At 34.3% G+C, this 24,714-nt stretch overlaps 1 protein-coding gene across 1 annotated transcript; it reads right to left on the bottom strand.

Moving 5' to 3' along the window:
* Nucleotides 1-1,810: 1,810 nt before the first annotated feature.
* Nucleotides 1,811-15,733, bottom strand: LOC129002062 (uncharacterized). Its single transcript, XM_054429572.1, has 9 exons — nucleotides 15,724-15,733; nucleotides 12,087-12,110; nucleotides 11,032-11,061; nucleotides 10,096-10,122; nucleotides 7,945-8,037; nucleotides 7,375-7,512; nucleotides 3,521-3,637; nucleotides 2,793-2,948; nucleotides 1,811-1,910 (listed from the first exon to the last, which is right to left on the bottom strand). The coding sequence occupies exons 6-9, from the start codon at nucleotides 7,495-7,497 to the stop codon at nucleotides 1,848-1,850; spliced, it is 459 nt and encodes a 152-aa protein (XP_054285547.1). The 5' UTR covers nucleotides 7,498-7,512; nucleotides 7,945-8,037; nucleotides 10,096-10,122; nucleotides 11,032-11,061; nucleotides 12,087-12,110; nucleotides 15,724-15,733; the 3' UTR covers nucleotides 1,811-1,847.
* Nucleotides 15,734-24,714: the final 8,981 nt, after the last annotated feature.

Below are 24,714 nucleotides of genomic sequence, written 5' to 3'. Positions count from 1 at the left end.
GAGAAAAGTTATAAATAAAGAACAGAGAGAGGAGAATGAGAACAAGTGCGACGGGGACGCGACCTAGCGGGCGGCGAAGAACAGACACAGACAGGGACGATTGTTGTTAAATCAGCTGATTGCAGAATAGCAATCAATCACGCGGTGAAACTCATCGCATCAGCTGATCGCTTCGATCACCTGTCCATTGTCAACCAGGGTTGTGTTGTTGCCCCGACTCTCACACGCACACTGACAAGCATTGATTAGACACACAGCCACCTGTTGTCCAACGTGTTATTAGACTAGGGATGCAGATCTACGTGTGGTATGTTTGTAAGACCAGGGGCTTCCATGGAATAGACATACCTCTCGAATGTAATTTATGTTCTCAAGAAAAGAGAAATCAGACTTTTAGCCAAGGTCTGGTATATAAAGTCTTGTAAAGATATTTTTGTTGGATTGAATATCCTTTTTTTATGGACTATAACTATACATTTACCAACTTATTATGATGTAAAGCACGCGAGTAAAAACAGTCAAATCCACTAGTACAACACGAAACGCAAGGATCACTTTAACCTAGTGAGGGAAATTGAAAAAGGCATTGTTGACAAAGTCAATTAATTTCAACAACAACAAAATTAAGGATTTTAAGGGCACGAAATTCTAAATTGCTTTGAAGGATTGGCTGGTTAAAAACTACCTTATTTATCAAAAGAGATTTGGCTTGTTAAATTTGAAAGAAGACATTTTGGGAGGGAACAAAGTTGATCGCAGGTATGAACACCAAGAGATAATTATTGTTGTTTAAAGTTACCATATTGTCTATTCTGGGGTTAGCTTTCTATGTTTTACCTCTTCTAAGTCTCTAGATTGCACTCTTGGTTTTATTTTAATTTGAATTCTCTATACATTATATATATGTTTTGTGGATAATAAATTATTTTGTTTTATTTACATTTACTCTAAGTCAGGCCAAGTAAGTCCCAAAAACGTTTTACATTTGTTGGGATAAACATTTTTAATCGTTTGCCCGCAAAAACACACTCTGTTGATTTAAAGATATATCTAAAAGAACAATTTTGCTGGTCATTAATCACTATTTTTATTGGTTAGTGAATTTTTAATTTCTGACCTTGATATTTGTTTTTAGTGTTCTGACTGGATTTTCTCCCTGTTTTAATTATATCTCGTAGGTCCTGGTAGCTTTTTATGGTTAGAAACTGGACCCAGGTGATCCTGATCATTGAATTTTTATGACCCTGACTAATGAATTAGCTGCTATTAGTAATTATAGCTACACAGATCAACTCATACATTTATTTGGGTCAAAATTCGCACGTATGTTGCGTTCCCACATCAATAATTGATTGATAATATGATATGCACTGGACATTTCATTGCTGTGGATCAATGAAACTCTTAATCCTATCCATGTGTTGATGACCACTATACAAAATGTACATTTTGTAATTATTTGCAATACATTTTCATTTTCATTTTGTATTTTTCATTTTTTATTTTCTACGGCAATGCCATTTGCAAAATACAATCAGATAAGATCATAATAAGATTCTTGACTAACTATAAAAAGACGAACCATACGGTTATAGCAAAGAATACAGTGTGATTGCTTCGAATGGATTTTCTAGGTAAAAGCATAAATAGAGGTTTAATGTATTATAAACCATTATTCATGAGTACATCTAGGTTTGTTCAATCCAATTCGCTTTATTGCGAAACTTTTAGGTCTTTTGGAACTGTAAAAAAGAGAAATGTAAAATATACGAATGTGTGTTTTTATTTAGATGCTTGTACGGTTCAGACAGGTCTTCTTGCTATGCCAACTTCCTAGGCAATTTTGTTTATTTTTTTTCACACGGCCAAAAGTCGACAAAGGACTGATACCCACCCATAACTCCCGTCACCTGAAAATTAATGGACGAATTTGTTAATGTCAAACCACTAACTTGGTAATACGTGCTATTTTCTATAGTACTCAAATGCACCTATTACTTAAGTACAAAAAAGTCCATGGATATGCAGGAAAAATAAAACCTGTTTTATCGTGGCAATCATGAATTACGGACACTAGGAAGATTGACGAGTCTTAACAGGTCTACAAATATTTGAACATTGTGTACTTTGTATCTAGGGGCGCTTGGGAGAAGAGGAAATCCGAGTAGTAGTTGTGAGTGTTTATAAAGGTAAATGTTCCATCATATCCCACTCAACGGAATTATTTCCTGGATAATCAAATTCTACGGTAAAACATTTATAATAATCGACCGGGTTATGGGTTATTTCTGTTGAAGAGGTTAGGGGGTTTTCAATTCGGTCACAAACCAGAGGCTATGGAAAACTCCCCAAATGAGAAAAACGTGATACTGTATTTTAGAACAAATATCCTAGAACTTGACATTTCAGCGTTTATATATTATTTTAATTTTGGTGTTTTCGTGTTCGGAGGCCATTTTTAAGATTATTCTTCCATGTTGAAACTGAATTGATCATTTCTTTTCTAATATTGCTGAAGATTAAAAATCTTTCGCTACTATATCCGATCAACAAAGAAAATATTCATGGAGGTAGTTAAAGGTAATATTTGACAAAATATGGCTAAATGATAACATTGGTAGTAATAAAACCAACTGAATGAATCGAATCAATGAATTTTAGACACATATTTGGAATGCTCGCCTAAAGTTGTATGGAGGTTAGAACAAAATTAGTTCAATTTTTTAATAGAAAAAACAAAACCGATTTGACAGTTCCATAATTGATGATCCAGTAGATATTTTCACACCCACCTTTCCAGATACTTCCTGGTACATCATAGGGTAGCAATATGGAGTTTTTCTGTTCGGACAGAGACCTGCTACATAGTCCTCACCTAAGAGATCCACATCTACATCGAGCCAGACGACCTTAGTGTATTGGTCCGTATACCAGGAGCGCACCAAATCCTATAAAATAATATACATTATAAATACTATAGTAAATTCGAGTTTGGAGTTTTGTAGAAAAATGTGACCATGGAAAAAAAATTTGATGTAAGTATGAGAGTGACTGATATTAACAACTTTTCATCAGCTTGTTCCAATATTTTATGGGCAATTTGGTCATACAGAATAATTTTAAACATTCAAAATAAAATGAATAGAATGTCGCATAATCATAAGAATGTGAAACTGTATACTATACACTAGAAAATTCAAATTACTACCCAAAGCTTAGGTATACACATTTGGAAATGTGCGTATGGAATTTTTTAATGAATTCCATTATTTTTAACTAAAGAAATAAACTTCCAGATAAGTATTTTCTATTAAAAAAGATATGAGTTTACAATTATTATTAAATGACCACAAATCATATAAATAACATCTAATATAAAGTGATCATAACAATTTAATTTTAATATTACTGGGTTCCTAATCAATGTAGGTTAATCATCAATACAGCTTGCAACAAACAGGAGTCCAACATTATGGTACAGTCTTCTGAAAATTTTAAGTATTTATGAATTGTAACTTACAACATCTTTTTTCATTCGATTTTTCACACAGGTCTTTTCAGTTTTTATCGTGGGACTATCGAAAATGATATAAATTTCCTTGCCTTTGTAGGTGTCATGTCTTTTATCATATTCCTCCTAGAAATCCCAAATAACAGTTTAGTATTACACTCTATTCAACGTGTGTGAAGTTGGTAATTGTGTACATTTAGTTACGGAAAGTAAATAAAAGAAACGTCTTATAACACTTAAAATATATATTTATGCTTATAATGTTACTCACAGGACGGTAAATAAATATACATAAAAGATGAGTGGTGATCGATTTCGATTGGACACTCCAATCATCATCGGACGCAATAGGCGAATGACACGAATATTGAATGGCCTCCATACTTATTTCATATTGGCTACAGGAAGCATCGGCCAATACATTTTTATAAGTACTGTACAACTGGAGTCAAAATGTATTTGCTCATTTATCAGTTTATTTATATTTTTTATTTTTTACTTATAAACTAAAATTCTTCCCAAGTATTCATTATATGCCCTTTCTTACAATTAATTCTTTTAAATACATAGGCTATCCTCCATTTTTGTCGAACAACACCTGTTACAAAATGGCAACTCAATAGGAAAACATGTGTGAACAAAATTTAAACAAGCAGAACTGTCAAATGAATTACATTTCACAATTATATGCAGCTGATTCAAACTTATCCTCATTTATATACTGTAAAACAATTTAATGGGGAATAGTTCATATAACAGAAAATATTCATTGAAATAGGAAGTAACCGTTCTATAACCGTTCCTCTTATTTTAAATTTTGAACTTAAGCTTATGCAAATTTTATTGAAATAAATTTTTGTGGAAACAGTAGTAAAATTACAATATACTCAGGATTGGAACTATTGTGATAGCTTATTTATTTTTAAATTCAAATTAAAATTGTTTATTTATTTGTTTATTGTTTATTTATTTGTTTATTGTTATTTATTTATTTATCATACGGTAAACACCATTTATTAAATTGTTCAAAAGTGAAAAAAATGGAGTTGTCCGTTGAAATGTAAAATAAAATAAAATAAATAAACTGTACAAATTTATTCACCATGTGGTTCGATTAGACCTAAATCTATCATTGATTTTGGACTGAAACAAGCAGAAGTCTACATTTTGCAACATATTACAACTAAAGCCTTTAATAACCTGTGATTTAAACGAGAACGTTTCTTCAATCTTTGGTTTCCTTGCATGCTTTCATGTTGGAAAACTATTTACTATTTACTCTTATTTTAACCTCACTGGGGCATGATATAATTTTTTATACGTTGGGATTAAGTGGTTGTGTTTCGCTATCTCGTTATTAAAATTTAACGAAAAGTAATATTTTTGAAATAGGCGTTTGCAGGTAACTCTTTTTTCCATACCATTGGTAAGAGGGTTGATGTTTTTTGTATAATCAGCGGTAAGAGTGTATAAGAGTTACAGAATTAAACCAACTGTTTGTATGTGATTTGTCAATAAAATATTTAATTCATGATTATGGCTATGTGTATCATAAACTAAAGATAGGAATTAAACATTCTTAAGAGTATTCTGTTCTTTAGGCTCATTGTAGAATAGGTAAAGAGGCCTTACTAAAATCGTACTAATTAGGCTATGTGTATCTCTTTTAGGCGCAATTAAAAATGTTTCTTTTATACACTACAGTACACTTAACTGTAAGATGAAATTGACTTAGAATACTGATACAAAAATACGCACTAATAACTAAGAGCACGTTTAAAACAAAAAATATATATTGGTCTACATACAATATTTTCATTGGTGCATAAACAACAATTTTACCTAATCCCAGATAGCCTAAATAATTGTTCAGGACCTGAGTTAACCTAAAAAGACTTTTGTCGATATAGGTGGTAAAGTTGCATTCTGTTTCTGAATTAAATCCTAGATGTAAAACCCATTTTACGGAATTTGTCAGCCGCATTTTGACCCCGTAGCAAAGCACGTAATATTATTGGCAGCTAATTAACAAGAAATATTCAGATTGGCAAGAAATACACTTGGCCTAGTTAATATCAATCATTTCATAGTTAAGGGAGCCATTAGATAAGTAAAATCAATAATAGTAAGTATCTACTTACTTTGCTTGTAATGGTGATACGCTGGAACTGTAAAATAAGTTTCAATTATTATTAGAGGTAAGTACGTTAAACATACAGTTTAGTGATCAACTGAAAAATATCAGTTGTTCCCAAAGGTAAGTCTCAATCGTAAATAATCCAGATCTAACATTTTATTTGTGGTTTAAATTGAGTCCGAGGCTGGAACGCGCCAGAATTTGGGGTTTAAATTGATTCCAAGACCGGAACACGCCCAGTATTTGTGGTTTAAATTGATTCCGAGACTAGCAATTGATCAGTATTTGGGGTTAAAATTGATTCCAAGACTGGGACACGCCAAATATTTGCGGTTTAAATTGATTCCGAGACAAGCAATTGATCAGTATTTGGGTTTAAATTGATTCCGAGACTAGTACTTAATCAGTTTTTGAGGTTTAAATTGATTCCAAGACTAGCAATCGATCAGTATTTGTGGTTTGAATTGATTCTGAGACTAGTACATGATCAGTATTTGTGGTTTAAATTGATTCCGAGACTATCAATTGATCAGTATTTGGGGTTGAAATTGATTCCAAGACCGGAACACGCCAAGTATTTGTGGTTTAAATTGATTCCGAGACTATTACTTGATCAGTATTTGGGGTGTAAATTGATTCTGAGACTAGTACACGCCCAGTATTTGTGGTTTAAATTTATTCTTAGACTAGTACTTGATCAGTATTTGGGATTGAAATTGATCCCAAGACTGGAACACGCCTATTATGTGTGGTTTAAATTGATTCTGAGACTAGTACTTGATCAGTATTTGTGGTTTAAATTGATTCCGAGACTAGTACACGCTCAGTATTTGTGGTTTAAATTGATTCCGAGACTAGTACACGCTCAGTATTTGGGGTTTAAATTGATTCTGAGACTAGTACATGATCAGTATTTGTGGTTGAAATTGATTCCAAGACCGGAAAACGCCAATTATTTGTGGTTTAAATTGATTTCGAGACTATTACTTGATCAGTATTTGGGGTGTAAATTGATTCTGAGACTAGTACACGCCCAGTATTTGTGGTTTAAATTTATTCTTAGACTAGTACTTGATCAGTATTTGGGATTGAAATTGATCCCAAGACTGGAACACGCCTATTATGTGTGGTTTAAATTGATTCTGAGACTAGTACTTGATCAGTATTTGTGGTTTAAATTGATTCCGAGACTAGTACACGCTCAGTATTTGTGGTTTAAATTGATTCCGAGACTAGTACACGCTCAGTATTTGGGGTTTAAATTGATTCTGAGACTAGTACATGATCAGTATTTGTGGTTGAAATTGATTCCAAGACCGGAAAACGCCAATTATTTGTGGTTTAAATTGATTTCGAGACTATTACTTGATCAGTATTTGGGGTGTAAATTGATTCTGAGACTAGTACACGCCCAGTATTTGTGGTTTAAAATTTATTCTTAGACTAGTAATTGATCAGTATTTGGGGTTGAAATTGATCCCAAGACTGGAACAAGCCTATTATGTGTGGTTTAAATTGATTCTGAGACTAGTACACGCTCAGTATTTGTGGTTTTAATTGATTCTGAGACTAGTACATGATCAGTATTTGTGGTTTAAATTGATTCCAAGACTGGAATCACTCACTATACGCATAACATAAAACTCAATTCATTAAATTTTATAGCAGTTCTAATTTTGTTATTAAAACAGACAAGTTACTACAATAGACCATAAACTAAGCTCACCTTATCCTCAAAATCAAACGAAAGTGTACCTCGATGTTTATTTTTAATTTTATATCCTTCACTGAGTGTTTCCCCGTCGACATATAAGAAAATGCCATTTCGAATGTTGTGTTTTGCAAACATTCTCGCAGCTTTTACCTGAAAATGTATTATGTGTTTTTATTTAGTTTTAGATAATGGGAAGAAGTGATACATTTGCTACTTACAAATATAGATTTGTCAACATTTAAATCAGACAATAGTTGCGTTATCACATCCATGAAGCCGTGCTTTAGAAGCTCCTAGTTCATTATTCAAGTAAGTTGGTACTCGATCTAAATTGTTAATAGTTTATTGTATACAATCGTGATTGGTCGATTATGTTAAACATGTGATAAAATTCAACAATAACTCTTTAACTTATTTTATCTTATTTGTGATTATTAAATTATACGTGAATAACTTGGTAATAAATTATTAGCTGGAAGATTTAAACATCTATTTTAAGCCCCAAAGTATATAGAGAGAATTGTAAAATTCAATATAGTTCTAAATAAATTTTTATAAATTTCAAAAAAGCATGTTACTTACAATATTTTGTCGGTCCTCTTTCAACGTACCTCCCCCAAAGTAAACTGCAATGGTTTTGTCCTTATGTCTTTTAAACCTTTTGTCGAAATCCGACTGAAACATAGTTTTGAAATTATTTAAATATTGCAGCTTAAACTGGATCATGGTCACCTATATAGTTTGTCAGTTGTATGTAATATATTTGGAAAACAGTGCCTATTCTTTACTCAACTAACTGGCTTGACCAACCATGCCGTAGTTTTAATGGTTTTTCTAACGTTAATTATTGATAAACATACATACACATACTGTATACATCAAATATCTAAGTTGTCACGATTTTGTTTTTTATTACGAAAACTAAAAAACGTGTATCAATTGACACACTTACTTTACTTCATACTTCTTCCCTTCATCTTTGACCAGTGACACTGGATAATTGGAGTCAGTAATGCTTTAAAAACTAATATTTAGGACTGTACAACAAATATAAATTATTTAAAAACTGTACACTATTTACATATTTTGGGTTGTGTGTTTGGCGGCAGGTCTTTACCAAGTTAGGCCTTAAATATTTTGGGTATCTGCTTTATAATATTCCTCAATGGAGTAGAAAGGATTTTTCCTCAACTCCTTTCTGTTTACCATAGTTTATTTCATACTTACTTATTATAAGGAAATATTCTCTGGGGAAATATGTGTGGGGCCAGCAGAGTGTTTACTTGGCAAAAAAGCCCTGCGGATCATGTTTGATATACCAAATAAAGTTAACTGCAAACCTTTCTTTATAAATAATAATATAATAACACTTTTAAGTATGTATATTTTTAATAATTTAGTCTTTGTAAAACAAAACATTACAAATTTTACTAAATGTCACTCGATACATAACCACTAAACTAGACAGTCAAACAACCTCCACATCTCACCAGTTAGACTTTCAAAATTTACAAAAAGCCATAAATATTTACAATTACAACTTTTCAATAAACTTCCCATTCAATTTAGAGAAATTGATAACATAAACCTTTTCAAATCAACATTATCAAGATGGCTAATTAACGAAGCATTTTTTTCTGTGGACGATTTTTTAAACACAAATAATTACTTTGAACTCTTAATACTATTCGCCACTAGGAGGCAGCCTGCATGACCAAAAATCTTTTTAAACATTTCCTGAATATTTACAAATTGTTTGGTTTTGAAGTATTATTTACTTAAGTTTTTTATAAACTTGTGTAAGAGCATTCAATCTTAGAATTTTAAATTTAAAACTTAGGCCTGTATGTACAGTTTATGCAACAAAATGTTCAATGCTTCATAAGATGATATTTAGATTTGAGCATGATGTCATATTTGTGTCCTGACTTCTGACGTAGTCTATTGCAATTTTATGTTGCTGAATGACAATAAAGATTATTATTATTACTATACCAACTTGAATTTTTAACAATCATGTCCTTACATACAATACAAGAAGTAATTATCAGATAAACAGAACATTTAATAGGCTGAGTAAAACATTGAAAAATCATGTTGTTATGTCCGATAAGGTATTGAATAAATTGAGTAAGACTGTTCAATTTTATCTAGGTAGACAATCTGTATTCTTAAGTTAATTTATGACTGGCTCTTAAGAAACCCTTTTTTCGATTGACGATTTCATGGCCGTAAAGGAAGTTCAGTTTTAGACTCATTATTAGTGCCTAGTTTGTGTTGTTGTTAATCTTTTAATTGTTTATCAACGTTTGCTATAACTGTTTCTATCACTTGTTAGCAGGGCCTTGTCTACTGTTGTTTATATTTTAATTGTCCATCAACATTCGTTGCAATTTTTAATTTTTATAGATTTTTATCTTAATTTCTGTTATCAGTATATTGTTGTTGGTTCATATAATTTATTCTTTGTTACATTATCATATTCATTTATAAAATGTATTTATTGTTAAATCTCATTCCATATTGTTGGTAATCCACAGATCTGACACCTAAAAACATAACATATTAGACATGTTATTCGTAATGTTCAGCCTGACTGTAGCCATGCTTTATACATGACAATTGTCAATGCATTTTTTTGTAATGTCCAATGACAAATAAATAATTCTTATTCTGATTCTATTACAAACTGTCCCCAAAGTTTTAGTAACCAAAGAGTTAACCAGTACTCACTTCTGACGCCACATTTTCCGTTTGAATCTGAAAATAAACATTGCAACATAAATAAAGAAAAAAAAAAACAAATAGTTCCATTAACTTATCAGGTCCATCACTATGTTCTGAGGTTACGCAATATTTACAGTTATTGAGAACTGCACACCTTTTCGCCAAAACATTATAAATTATGTTAATCAATATTTATTAAAAAGGAAGTTTTTATGTTTGAACGTTATGATCTCGGACACCGTTGGACCAATTGCCACGAAACTTGGTACGTACGTGTAGAATTTCATGGAATAGGTTTATACACCATCAATTTCGTTATCCGTCCAATCGGCTCTGCCCCAGTGGCTCTGGGGTTTCCTCATGTTAACCTTATGAGTACTTATATTTTAATGGAATTAAAGAATCTTAACAGCTGTTTCAACTAAAGAATTTCATTCTGTGATGTTCAATAGCATTAAGAAGTTAATAGGTTTACCAAAAAGGTGCTGCACTATTATTTTTTAAATTTATGGCAACAGCTAATTTGTATTTAACAGAAACAAAAAGCTCTGCTACATGCAATGGATGCATTTTTTACAGTTATGTTTGTGTAGCCAGTTAATTCTAATAGTAAATTAATATAAGTCTATCTACATAAAGCAGGTCTAGGGTACATAAGAACTGTTCTATTTAGCGTTCTCAAGCTGCTTGCCATTATTTTCAAGGAACCAAAAATTTTGTCTCTTCCGCATCTTGACCCCGTTGCAAGGAACGGGTATAGCGGCTAGTAGTACATAAAAAAGCAGTCACATTCAAATTTTGCGTGGTGATAAAGACCACAATGGTGAGAGGTTACATCCATATAACTATCGAATAAAGTTAATTATTAGAAATTGGTTGGGTGAGGTTAATGTTTGAATAGAAAGATGTAAGTAATGTATAAAAAATTAATATTTAACTCACTTTCCAATATCTATTGCCTCCGAGATCTTTCTGAAAAAAGATGTTTACATAATTATGCTCATTTCATTAAATCTTTACAAAACAAAATTGTAACCAGTATTATAACTCACTATATCTCTTTACATATTTAAATTAAATAAAGGTTGTAAGGAGTCCATGTTTATGAAAAGGTGTGTAGACTTAAGACTAAAGGATGTAAGGAGTCCATGTTTATGAAGAGGTGTGTAGACTTAAGACTAAAAGATGTAAGGAGTCCATGTTTACGAAGAGGTGTGTAGACTTAAGACTAAAAGGTGTAAGGAGTCCATGTTTACGAAGAAATGTGTAGACTTAAGACTAAAGGATGTAAGGAGTCCATGTTTACGAAGAGGAGTGTAGACTTAAGACTAAAGGATGTAAGGAGTCCATGTTTATGAAGAGGTGTGTAGACGTAAGACTAAAGGATGTAAGGAGTCAATGTTTACGAAGAGGTGTGTAGACTTAAGACTAAAGGATGTAAGGAGTCCATGTTTACGAAGAGGTGTGTAGACTTAAGACTAAAGGATGTAAGGAGTCCATGTTTACGAAGAGGAGTGTAGACTTAAGACTAAAGGATGTAAGGAGTCCATGTTTATGAAGAGGTGTGTAGACGTAAGACTAAAGGATGTAAGGAGTCAATGTTTACGAAGAGGTGTGTAGACTTAAGACTAAAAGGTGTAAGGAGTCCATGTTTACGAAGAAATGTGTAGACTTAAGACTAAAGGATGTAAGGAGTCCATGTTTACGAAGAGGAGTGTAGACTTAAGACTAAAGGATGTAAGGAGTCCATGTTTATGAAGAGGTGTGTAGACGTAAGACTAAAGGATGTAAGGAGTCAATGTTTACGAAGAGGTGTGTAGACTTAAGACTAAAGGATGTAAGGAGTCCATGTTTACGAAGAAATGTGTAGACCTAAGGATGTAAGGAGTTCCTGTTTATGAAGAAATGTGTAGAATTAAGACTTAAGCTTGTAAAGAGCCCATGTTTATGAAGAAATGTGTAAACTTAAGACTAAATGATGCAATGATTAGACTCACCAACAATTGCTCTTTGTCCTTTTCCTGAAAAAGATTTTTTAACATACAGTATTTTTGAATTTTTGAATTTCACGTAACTTTTTTGATCAAATCAAAACAGAATATGTATGAATTGTTACTTAAATATACTTTTATATTCCTAGAAGCTTCAACTTTGTCTTTGCAAAACTAACTATTGTATTATTATATAGGCCTACTACCATATTACTCCTTTTTACTGTTGTGATTAGCTCTCTGATTGGCTCATGATGTGTTTTTGATCCGCCGGTACAAAGTCATAATTTTTACCTTTAGATGAATAGAAGATATTATAGATATAATAAGAAAATTATTAATGACAACTTGATGCAATAAGATAAAAAATCCCCAAACCCTAGTTATAAGTTCAGTAACTAAATCCTTTACAGTAAGCTAGATATTTCAATATAGCACAGGTTTAAATATACTTTGACTACTTCAAACGTGCCCTTAATTTGTGAGGTTAGATAGCAGTGTCCTCGTTCAGACGGGAAACGGACAGAAGAGTGCACGGGTCGGACCGAGGAGCGTCTGGTTTTGGACGCGACTCGGTCCTACCCCAACGAAACTGATTTATGACCTATCTTTATAGCAGGTACGAGACGATTGATTCTTGGTCCGCGAATCAGCCAAGACAGTGTTACAAACAGCTACCCACGAGTTCAGCTAAAGCCATAATTTTGGTTTAAGATGTACAATTTACCTTGGAAAAGTATTGGATTAATATGCTAGCTCCGCTCAATACTGCATTGTCCTGAGCCGTGACTAATTTCCACCGGCGAATGTCATGACTCATAATCAACGGTCGAACTTGTTTTTTGTATAGTAGGCAAAAATGCTAGCATGTGTTTCTTTTTGTTACTTGTGTGACTGTTAAATAAAAGAATAGTTTTCTTGTACTTGTCTTTTATTCACAGTTAGAATTAACACAGAGACACATGACTTTAAAGAAAGGTATATAGAAATCCTAGATTACTGTTACAATGACCCTCAGTGAAGTTATCTGTGCGTCAACTTCTTCTTACCCCCACCGCCAAGTGAGTAAGTGGGTCTGACTTAGGGGAGGTACGATTGAGGCATTAGTTCAAAATTCCTCCGTGAACAGCGCTGTAGTAGAGAGCATTTTTGCAATGAAGGTTTACTGATCGCAAAAATAGTTCTATTCATAAAATAATAATTTTTTATTATAAAATTACTATCATAACCTAACCAAACTAACTAAACTTGATGATAATGAAATAATATAAAAAAGTGTATTATTAAAGTGTATTATCAAAGTGTATTAAACACGAATTCTGTTTATAGAAATTGCTCAATTAAAATGTTATAATGACTTAATAATAAAATTAAACTGTAATAACCGAAACAAACCAACCAAACTTGCTGATAATGAAAAAATCTTAGTCAAAAAGTTAATGCCACTAGCGGGATTCGAACCCGGGGATTTGGTTCGGGATTTGTTCCTACGACGCAATGGACTAAACTAGGTTTCCGCTGGCACCTTGATGGGGCCCGTGAGGAGTGTTGTGGACTGACACTTCATACTTGACGGAGAGGGTTTTCCATCTTGGCTTACCATAGACTATGGCCACCTCTCGGTCCTGCTTCGTCCCCCCTCCGGTGCTGTCCGCCCAGAATTGAACGTTACCGACGTACCGCAAGTTACCAGATATTTGTTACCTGTTATATTTTTATAGATTTATTTATTTTACCTACAAAGAAAAAAAAATAGAGACTATTTAAAGTTACTGTTGTTATAGGCCTAAGTTTTATTAATTGTTATTTTTTTAATTCTATCTTAAATTACTTAGCCTATTTTATCAGTCTTTTCTACAGTTATTATTATTGGAGCCCCTAAAAGTTTATTTAATAGTTACCAAGTTCGAAATACTTTATTAAAAGAATTTATAGTTATTGTTACTTTTTGTTAGTATTTAAACTTTCGCTGAAGGTAAATTTTAGTTCAATGCTCTCTAGACGTCAGCCTATTTGAATGGTTAAAGAAATAATTGTAAGTTAGTTGGCTAGATTGGTGAATAATAGAATGAATAGATAGTTTTTAGTTGTTCATGTATTGTTGTTAATGTTGTTTTATTGTTGTTTCTTGATATTTGATTATTACAGCTCGTTTCTCTCAAATAGTGCGTTGTTCTTGAACCTCCATTCGGAGCTCGCCCTTTATAGACGAATAAATATCATTTCATTTCATTTCATTTGGCCGAGGCACCGGGTGGAATCTGTGGTAATGACTTGCATCCATCGGGAGCAAGAGTGTCGAAAGCATGGTCATCTCTCAAAAAAAGTTTGCATGTACATCCCATCACACAAGTGTTACGTGTTGTCTAGTGTATGTACCTGTGTATGTATGTGTGTGTGTATGGTCGTGGGTCATTTGTTGTTTTTCTTGCGGTATATGCGGTATGAATGGGCAGGTTTTTCTTTGTGGTCCCATCAGGTGCGTAGGCATTAACGTCCAGAAGCCTTAGGAATTAAATTTCTGTGTTTTGTTTTTGTAAAAAAATTGTTGTTCTTTGTCTTGAGTCAAGTACTGGTTGAGACTCGGTATGGCGTCCATAGTGCCAGAATATTTAAGGAAGCCGGAGCTGGTGTACGAGGTGCGATCCCGTGGGAGACTCCTGGAACTGATTTACGCACTTTGCGTGCACAGTTCAGACAAATTGCAAGCATGCCCTAAGCTTGGGCTGAGTCTCTCAGTTTGAATGAGGAACTGGAGGCATGTAAAGAGAGGATGGAAGAGCTAAGTGGGGAAATTAATACTTGGAGCAGTTTGCGTACAGGCTCAGCCAAGGGTTCGGCCATCACCCAACACAATACAACACGCATTGGCGGAAGCGTCTAGTCTAGTGGTTTTAGGGAACCTGAAATCCAGGACGAAGACAAGAGTTGGGTGGAGGCCAGAATCCTTGAGCTAGAAGGGATTTTGGAGAGTATTCGGGCAGGAAAGTCTGTCAAAGAGAAAGTTGAAATTTTTTAAGACACCCGTTCTTCGGAAATTTCTAATGAAGTTCAGGCAAAGTCTGTTGATGAGGTTGTGGCTCAAGTGGGTGTTCCCCGGCTCCGGCTCCACCGAGTACACTGATCCAGTTGCCTGCAAGTGTCATACCATCCTCCTCTCACACGTCCACCTTGGCTGCGGCCCCGCTGAATGTCCAGTCCCCATCTCCATTTCCTTCTCAAGTCCATAGTTCCCATTCCATCTCAAACTCCTTCGCCAAACTTCCCCATCCCCTTGCCTCCGTCCTGAGTGGTTTCCAGGCGGTGGACGGATTGTATGTGAATGGTCTCTGTTTTTTTTTTTTCTCTGGAGAGTGTGTTGCGCTTGCGTGAATACCCTTGCATGTCAGACGCAACTTTGATGGATGATACATACTTAATATCGCTTCGCATATTAAGTATGTATATTATAAATTACTAATTTGTAGTTACATATTATTTTATACAGTTTGTGATCATCCCAGGGCATCAAAAGTTGGCCGCCAACGGCACCAAATCCCCTTGATAAGTGCATGATAGCTTAGTGACCTGAACTTAATAAAATAATTGCACATAAATATAATAAACGCATTTTATCAAGTTTTTTTTAGTTTTAACAACTTACCTCTGTATTGTGTAATAAATCAACACAAAGCCTCTGTAAGAAAGAAAAACAATATTAATTAGATAATTATTTCCTTTTATATAGTATATTAGTCTAAAAATTAATTAAGCTGGTAAAAGACTTTTGTAAATTCTGACTTGTAAATAGATAATCGTAGATCTCTAAATATAAGTACAATCTTAAAAATTTCATAGGGAATTGATCAAAATCTTTTAAATTGTCATATCATAATAATTTCTTATCACTTAGTCGTATAATAAATATTATTTGTATTATAGTATCTCACATTTTCCAAAATTGCAAATTACAAAAAAATCTTGTACAAGTGACTCTGTTACATACTCAATATCTTATAATTTAATTATTGACATGAACGTTTTACGTTTTCTTATTTAAAATCCCATAAAAAAATACAAGTCTATCGAATTCTACTAACATCCGATACTCCACACATCAATTTGAAAGGCTAGATAGGTACAAACTAGCACCAGAGACTGCGCAGACGTGTTGAAAAGGGCCTTCACAGGAGCTGATCAAAATTCAGTTAGATTCAAATTTCCAATATGTACACTATTGAGTAATCAGCAGACATCTAACCGGTGAATTTCACCTACGCAGTGCAATATGAATCTTGTTACCGATGATACTGTTTTATAAATCTTTTCCTTCAATTGAAAAATATCTTTAAGAGTGAATGGTTTTTATGACGCTTCTCCTTAGGAAAAATCATATTGAGTTAAATCTGGACTTAAGGCCAGACTATGTTACGTTTTCACTTGTTACCCAAGCATACAGGTTTGCTCACTGAAGGTTTCCGTTTTCTACCGATCCCGTTCCTACGGTTACTCCAACGTCTGGCATTGTTATTGTGTGGAGCAGCTTTGTTAAATCTTAATAACAGTCCTTTTCACTTACACAGCTGACTATAATTCACATAGAGATGCCACACACTTTGTTTTATTGATCAGGAAACTTGGTTTAGTTGGTTTATTTACAGAATTCAATATTTTGAATAACCACTAATGTCAACGGCAACAATGAAACATCAGTTTTTCAAGACAATTTAACAAAGTTATTTAAGGAATTAATTCAGTGATAACATCCTCATTTTCTACCTCTCCTGGCCGGAGTTATATAAGCATTCCAAACTGCACCCTCAATTAAGAAAAACCAGGCAGCTATAGTGGCTGGTTTCATATATAATTAAATAATAAAAATATATACATTGTACAATAAATGGAGCTTCTCCAAAGTTTTAGTTGCAAAAATTTTGTTTAATACTCACTTTACGATCCATAAGATGATAAATGGATTCCTAAAAATAAACATTATACATAAATGAAACAAAAGAAACAGAAGAAAATAGAAACAAAAGAATACGCCTTACAACCTACCCAGTGCTTCACCACAAGTTCCAACGCATTGTTAACAGTTGATGTAGACTTGCACGCCTTTTTCCCAAACCCCCAGAAATTATACTATTTTAAACCCAGACTAATCAAATGAAAGACTGATGAGATATAAAAAACACTTGGTCCGGACACTGAGAAAAGTAGATAACGAACGTTTGATATCACAGTTTTAGTTGTACATTTTTCACATTCATTTAAGTTAATCAATCCAATAAAAAACCTGACGTTGTATTACTAATACTTAATTGGTTTAATATACATCAAGTTGGTTAATTAGTAGTTTTTTTGGATCTGCGTGTGTCAGAAATAATGGAATGCAATATATTTCGCAACATATGCATTAAACTTCAATTTATAAATAAACCATTGCAAAGTTTTATTCAGTTATCAGTAACTGAAATGGTAGAAGCCGAAACTGTTTTGGTTAAATACTATGATATAATTAGTAAGTTACTGTGTTGTATTAATAGTCAAAGGTACGTAAATAATGAAGTTAATATCACAAGTGTGATCAATATTAAGATGGGACAGGTACAATTGAACGAAATGAAATGAATTGGTTTACTAAATTAAATTGGAGTTACCTGTAAAGAAAATAAAATGGATTCCGTATACAGTTTGTACAATATGATACATTTCACAAAAATTAACGTAAATACAGGTTTAGAGTCGAATCAGTTTTATATCATTTAAAAGTTAAAAACGACTGTTTGGGATTGCATGAATATTATATCGTATTTTCGCATGGTTATATTTTTAAAGGTGTTTTTATGTACTAATAAATACTTAACCATGAGGAAGTGATTGGGTGAGATTTAATTATGAACAGAATGAGGTAAATATACAGAATATAAATATTTAACTTACTTCCCAATCCTTTTTGCACCGTTCAATCCACTGAAATAGAGAATAACATAATTAATCATGCTCATTTCATTAAATGTAATTACAAAAATACTTGCAAATTTGATGGAGTAATTCTAAATGTAATGATAATGGCTTAAAAAAATTACTATGGGAGACTATGAAACTAGCGCAGCTTACTAGCCACTACAAGACACAACATTGCTAGAAACCTAGTTCTTGAAGTTGGCCAACTTAAGAAATATTTTTAGAGTATAGCTCAGACCTAGGACGACACTTACCTTTACTGAGTCTCTGTATAAAGGTGGCATTGAGACTAGAGTTCTTAAATTCAACATTTAAATAAAAATACATCTTTTAATATTGAACAAAAAGCAGGTTACTGACCTTTTTATTTGGCTCCAATTCCGTTGGCTGCCCAAAGTTTAGGCCGAAATCAAACTGAAACATAATTATTGTGAAAGCATTTAATTATTAAAATTTAAGTTGAAAAATTGAATGCCACTGCCACATTTATAGGTTGTCAGACTTACCCAAGGCGTAGATTAAACATACCCCTCTTATAGCTATCTAACAGGATTGGTCATCTTCAAACATTGTATCTTCAAGATGCTAGAAAAGAAAATGTAAGACACCAGATTTTTAAGTAGCTTTTACCCGATTATACTGTTTATGTAAATCAAATGGTGTTTATATGGACAACGACAGTACAATCACGCAATTGACGATTACATTTTTTTGCTGAGGGTCAGGCTTACAAGTTACCATGGGATTGCATTGCAGCTGAAACAGCTTATTGTACAACCTTACCTACAATAAGCTTATCTTACCATGCTAACAATGCTTAATAACCTTACCTACCTTGTACAACCTTTTCTAGGTTAAAGCTTATACCCTTGATATGAGATTCATTTTTGGTTCCTATTGTAAATTAAAGACATGTATGCGCTCCATTTTAGGCGATGTTTTTCGGATGCTAAGCTGACTCAATGTTTTGCCACAGATTATACATCTATGGCTGTACATGTGATAGAGACCATTCTTCAAGCAGTGGACGGAATTGGTCGTGGCGTCTCCCGAGCGCCAAGTCTCCCGAACGCCTAGTCTCCCGAACGCCTAGTCTCCCGAGTGCCGAGTCTCCCGAACGCCTAGTCTCCCGAACGCCTAGTCTCCCGAGTGCCGAGTCTCCCGAACGCCTAGTCTCCCGAGTGCCGAGTCTCCCGAACGCCTAGTCTCCCGAGTGCCGAGTCTCCCGAACGCCTAGTCTCCCGAGTGCCGAGTCTCCCGAACGCCTAGTCTCCCGAGTGCCGAGTCTCCCGAACGCCTAGTCTCCCGAGTGCCGAGTCTCCCGAACGCCTAGTCTCCCGAGTGCCGAGTCTCCCGAACACCTAGTCTCCCGAGTGCCGAGTCTCCCGAACGCCTAGTCTCCCGAACGCCTAGTCTCCCGAGTGCCGAGTCTCCCGAACGCCTAGTCTCCCGAGTGCCGAGTCTCCCGAACGCCTAGTCTCCCGAGTGCCGAGTCTCCCGAACGCCTAGTCTCCCGAGTGCCGAGTCTCCCGAACGCCTAGTCTCCCGAGTGCCGAGTCTCCCGAGCGCCAAGTCTCCCGAACGCCTAGTCTCCCGAACGCCTAGTCTCCCGAGTGCCGAGTCTCCCGAACGCCTAGTCTCCCGAGTGCCGAGTCTCCCGAACGCCTAGTCTCCCGAGTGCCGAGTCTCCCGAACGCCTAGTCTCCCGAGTGCCGAGTCTCCCGAGCGCCAAGTCTCCCGAACGCCGAGTCTCCCGAACGCCTAGTCTCCCGAGTGCCGAGTCTCCCGAGCGCCAAGTCTCCCGAACGCCTAGTCTCCCGAGTGCCGAGTCTCCCGAACGCCTAGTCTCCCGAGTGCCGAGTCTCCCGAACGCCTAGTCTCCCGAGTGCCGAGTCTCCCGAGCGCCAAGTCTCCCGAACGCCTAGTCTCCCGAGCGCCAAGTCTCCCGAACGCCTAGTCTCCCGAGTGCCGAGTCTCCCGAACGCCTAGTCTCCCGAGTGCCGAGTCTCCCGAACGCCGAGTCTCCCGAGCGCCGAGGGCAAATGAGTATCCCCAGCACCGAGGCCATAAATTACCAAAGGGTCTGCTCAGTAATGCAGCAGTGACGAGGGTCAATACCTTCTATTTTAAAATGGCATCAATGAGTTTAATCTGTGAAGCAGCAAAGGCTAGGCTAAGGTTAATCATTCAAGATAAGTACGAGCATCTCAAAGTACGAAATTCGGTAAGCTGAATTACAAAATATTCATTTGAATGTTAATTTAAAATTTGAAACGTATCATGTCTTCAATGAGATGTATGTATGTAAAATTAACGCCATTCCAGTGCTGATTGTCAAAAATGCTCAATTGGGCACACCCATTTACCGCAGTTTGTTGCTTTTGTGAATTCCAATTCGGCTGTCAAAACTGTCAAATTATGCCAGATAGCCCGCTCGGCGCTGGAGAGACGCGGTGCTCGGGAGACTCGGCGCTCAGGAGACTCGGCGCTCGGGAGACGGAATCGGAATTGATGTCAAAGGGAGGACAATATTCAGGTAAGCCATACTATGTAACTACGTCAGCCATAGTTTGTAAACGCCAAAGTTAAAATTGAAACCATGAATACAATAGTGCTTTTAACATACACCCTAAATGGATGACAAAGAAAACTGAATTTTACTACTGAACTTTAAAATATGGAATAAAAAGACGTTCCTACAACCACAGATAAAGAGGTTTTCTTTAGGAAACGCTTAATAAAAATATAAAAACACCCTTCCATTTACCACCACACAAGCTGCTATTCATGTTTTTATTACAAATTAGTTAACACACAAATATTGTTAAACAAAAAGTTTGGATCGCCAACCTTCCAACCAAATACCTTCCTTGCACCTGTCTCCCAAACCAGGCAGGCCTGAAAAAAATTGGGTTTATAAGTAAAGTTTACTTGTCCAAAAACTAAAAATGTTTTTAAAATTTTTATGAATCTGTAGGCCTATGTATGTTACATTTGTGATGAATTTAAACAATGCATTGTATTTTTCGCATTTTTAGATTTTAGTCTCATAACACAACACCTAACCTCGACCTCTTTTATATAGAATAATTAGATTAAAGCCCCCAAGCCAAACGGTTTCATAAAAGACACAATACTTACAAAAGACTAAGCTACTTACGTAATCCCCCACAAAACAACAGGTACAACACAATTACAGGATTACAGGTAAAACAATTTCAATTTAGTAAAAATTTTAATGTTAAAACTGTATCGCCAGTTTCAGGAACTTGTAGAGTTGATTAGTTGTAGACATCGTCAAAGAGTAAAACACAGTACACGAAATAAATTACGATAAAGTAAAGAAGAAAAACTAAATTCAAAGTAGAATGATCAAGACCCTCTTTGTCAGGAATATAATAATCACCTTACTATGCATTTAAATTTTGATAAGTTACAGTAGTTGCATACCAATACAAACAAATAACCTGCACCTTGTAGTTGATGACAAAATTAGCATTTAATTTACTGTGCAAAGTAAAAAAAAAACACACACGCATTTATAGGATATGACAAGTCTTTTAAATTTCTCAGCTCTATATACTGTACTGGATTAGCAGATTACATAGCAGTAGTTGCGAGTAACATGAATGCTTTGAAGGAAATGGTTTTGATCTGGAAAAGTAATGTAAGAAAATTTGGTTTACTGAACATGTGAGGAAGACAGTTTATTTGAAATTTTGCAGAAATACAACCTGCTGGCGGAATAAAGATAGGATAACACAACCATCTTGGGGCTTTTCTCAACTCAAGAAACCTGATTTAAAATTAAATACAGAACAGGATAATGGCTGGTATCAGAGTTTTTTTTTATATAAATAGCCATGTAATGAAATCAAAGTTAATATCCATAACAACAAACATAAGATTTTATGTTAAATTTATAAGGCTAGTTGTGACATATTCTTTAGAGCTGTGGATGTTTGACTTCAGAAGATATAAAAGCTCTTAACATTTTTGAAGGAAAAATATAATATAGATGGATATGCGGCCTAGTGAAATATGGAGACGAGTTGAGGGTTAGGCATAGTCATGAAATAATTAAAATAATTGGAAGAAAAGATATTTTTAGGTTCCTAAAAGCCTCAAGATTAAGATGGACCGACCACGTAGAAAGGATGAAAGAAGATAGGCTCCAAAGGAGAGAGTTATATAGACATATAATCGGAGTAAGAAAGAGAGGAAGGCCTGGAAAAAGATTGCAGGATGACTTTAGAAAATTGAGTGTAAGGAAATTGAAGGAAAAAGCAAAAGAGATAAATTGGAGGCACATTGCGAATGAGGCCAAGGTACACTTCATTCTGTAGTGCCATGGGGTAAGGTAAAGTATTTTCTGAATTAATAGGTCGGGGAGGATTAAAGTTTACTCTTGTCCCAACACTTTACAAACAACCTCATATTGCTTCCACTTTTAATTCTAAGCTGCAATCTTGGTGTTTAAATAAACTTTTTTCTAAAATATACAAAGTATACAAATAACTGCTGGCTCCCTAATTAATAGTTTAGCCTTGATAAAAGAAGACCTGGTAAAATTATTGTATTTAACATGAAAAACAATCATCAATTATGTTTAAGTAAAATTAGATTCATTGTCTTTAAGATGCATTTTATGTTTTTATTAAATAATTCTCGGTGATACAAATATTTGACGAACGATTACATAAATTAAGCAACGCTTGAGAATGGCCAAACTTACCAGCACGGTCGTCACAAGAATATGAGGGAAGGGCCCCATGATGGAGTCGGTGGAACTGGACTGAACTGCAAGTGGTTTTATACCTGGCTTAGTTGACAGCATTCGATTTGTCAAGTCTTAAATATATAATTGACCAATTATTCAGTAAGTTATGATGGTTCGATTACTTTAATTGCGAACAGCAGGTTAACAATTTGCCACGTGTGCTCGCAAAAACATATGGTATTGGCACAAACGAACCAAGGATAAAACAAAAAATTTATGAATAAAAAAACTTTTTTAAAACAAAACGTTTTTAAACGCACTAAAAAGTAGAAAATAGTTAATAAATATGTGGAGAGTATAAATACTTGTAAGATTTAAAACGAGAAACGTGGGGTGCATGCAATAGATATTTACAATTACCTTCACCTATTGAACTAATGTATTTTTTATCAATATCATGCACCCAACGTTTTCGTTTTAAATCTTACAAGTATTCTTACTCTCCACATATTTATTAATTATTTTCTACTATTTAGTGCGTTTACAAACGTTTTGTTTTAAAAAGGTTTTTTATTTATAAATTATTTTCTACTTTTTAGTTTTGAATGTGTGTGGATGTTAAATCTATTTCAAGCATCTATATCAGATTAAGACAGAGGCATGTGGGAAATCTAAGGTTTATTTGAGTTTCTTTTCATATAATTATGTATTAGATTGAATGTATAGCCTACCTAATGCCTACTAACTAACTATAAATATATCAATCTTTTCAATTTATTGTTTATAATAGTTATAATAGTTTTGGTGTTATTGTTTATAATACCAAATATATAACGATTGACATTATTAACAAACACCTTTGTATCTACAATTAGATTGTTTGTCTTTTTTAAAATGTTTATTTGTAAAAAGAATCTCTTGGGAGCATAACCTGTACTTCTTATCGAACCTCTGCTCTTCGAACTGTCAAATTTAAGCATTTACAGCTGACTTAAATTAATTGATATATTTCAATTCTTTCAAAATGTAAACATGGGAAATTTGGAAGCCCATGGGGCGTAGCCCAAGGGAAATATGAAAATTAAATGATATAATATTGCATTGTCAGCCATTTGTGAGCTATGTTTCAAGTTTCAAGTCTCTAGCTCATCGGGAAGTATCAAAATTTGCAAGAAAGCGAGTTAATAAAAAATAGCCCATGGGGCGTAGCCCAAGGGAAATATGAAAATTAAATTATATAATATTGCATTGTCATCCATTTGTGAACTGTTTCAAATTTTAAGTTTCTCGCTTATCGGGAACTTAGTATAAAATTGATTGCAAAATTTGTACCGTACAAGAAAGCGAGATAATAAAAACGTTTAAAAAAATGTATCTTGAGCTACTAAATCACTAAGAATCTAAATGCACGTTGACGTAAAATATATACCAGTTGGATTAAACAAATATCCTCCCTAACAATTGTAAATGAAATACATTTGGTCTTTAAGACAAGGGGAAAAATATAATTTCCCTAGAAAATTATCTAAGCTCTCAAGACACACAAATACCTTGAGACATTATGAAATATTCGAATCTATGTAAATAAACATGTTTAACATCAATATAAAGATACTCTTTTCTAATCATCTTTCTTGGACACTTTTGGTCATAAAGTAATAGTATAAGATCAATGTTAAATCATTTTTGTTTAAATATTCAGTTAGAAATGCTTCACCTTTTAAAGATTATTATCAATCAAATTATTTTTTCCCTACAGTAAATCTTAGTAATATACTTTAAGCACTTTGTATGTAGTTATACGGATTTATAGCCTATTTTACTCAATTTAATACATGTTATTTTATGTATAGTGAATAAAGAATGATTTGATTTAAAAAGTGGAACCTCCGGTTTAAGTTTTTGCGGCATTTTAGCGAATTTCCCATATAGGGAATAAGCTATTACCGTAGTACTCATGATAAGACC

The sequence above is a fragment of the Macrosteles quadrilineatus genome, unplaced genomic scaffold, assembly GCF_028750875.1.
Source record: "Macrosteles quadrilineatus isolate MER2022 unplaced genomic scaffold, UCM_ALF_1.0 Scaffold_9__3_contigs__length_116548681, whole genome shotgun sequence".
Lineage (NCBI taxonomy): Eukaryota > Metazoa > Arthropoda > Insecta > Hemiptera > Cicadellidae > Macrosteles > Macrosteles quadrilineatus.
Note: the sequence above shows the minus strand (reverse complement) of the source record. Positions and strands in the feature narration are given on the sequence as shown.

Coding starts and splice junctions, on each gene's coding strand:
- LOC129002062 (XM_054429572.1), bottom strand. CDS start 7,497: ATGTTTGCAAAACACAACATTCGAAATGGCATTTTCTTATATGTCGAC. Junction 3,638..7,374: donor CGTTTGATTTTGAGGATAAG/GTGAGCTTAGTT, acceptor TGGGATTTCTAG/GAGGAATATGATAAAAGACA. Junction 1,911..2,792: donor ACCAGGAAGTATCTGGAAAG/GTGGGTGTGAAA, acceptor ATTAATTTTCAG/GTGACGGGAGTTATGGGTGG.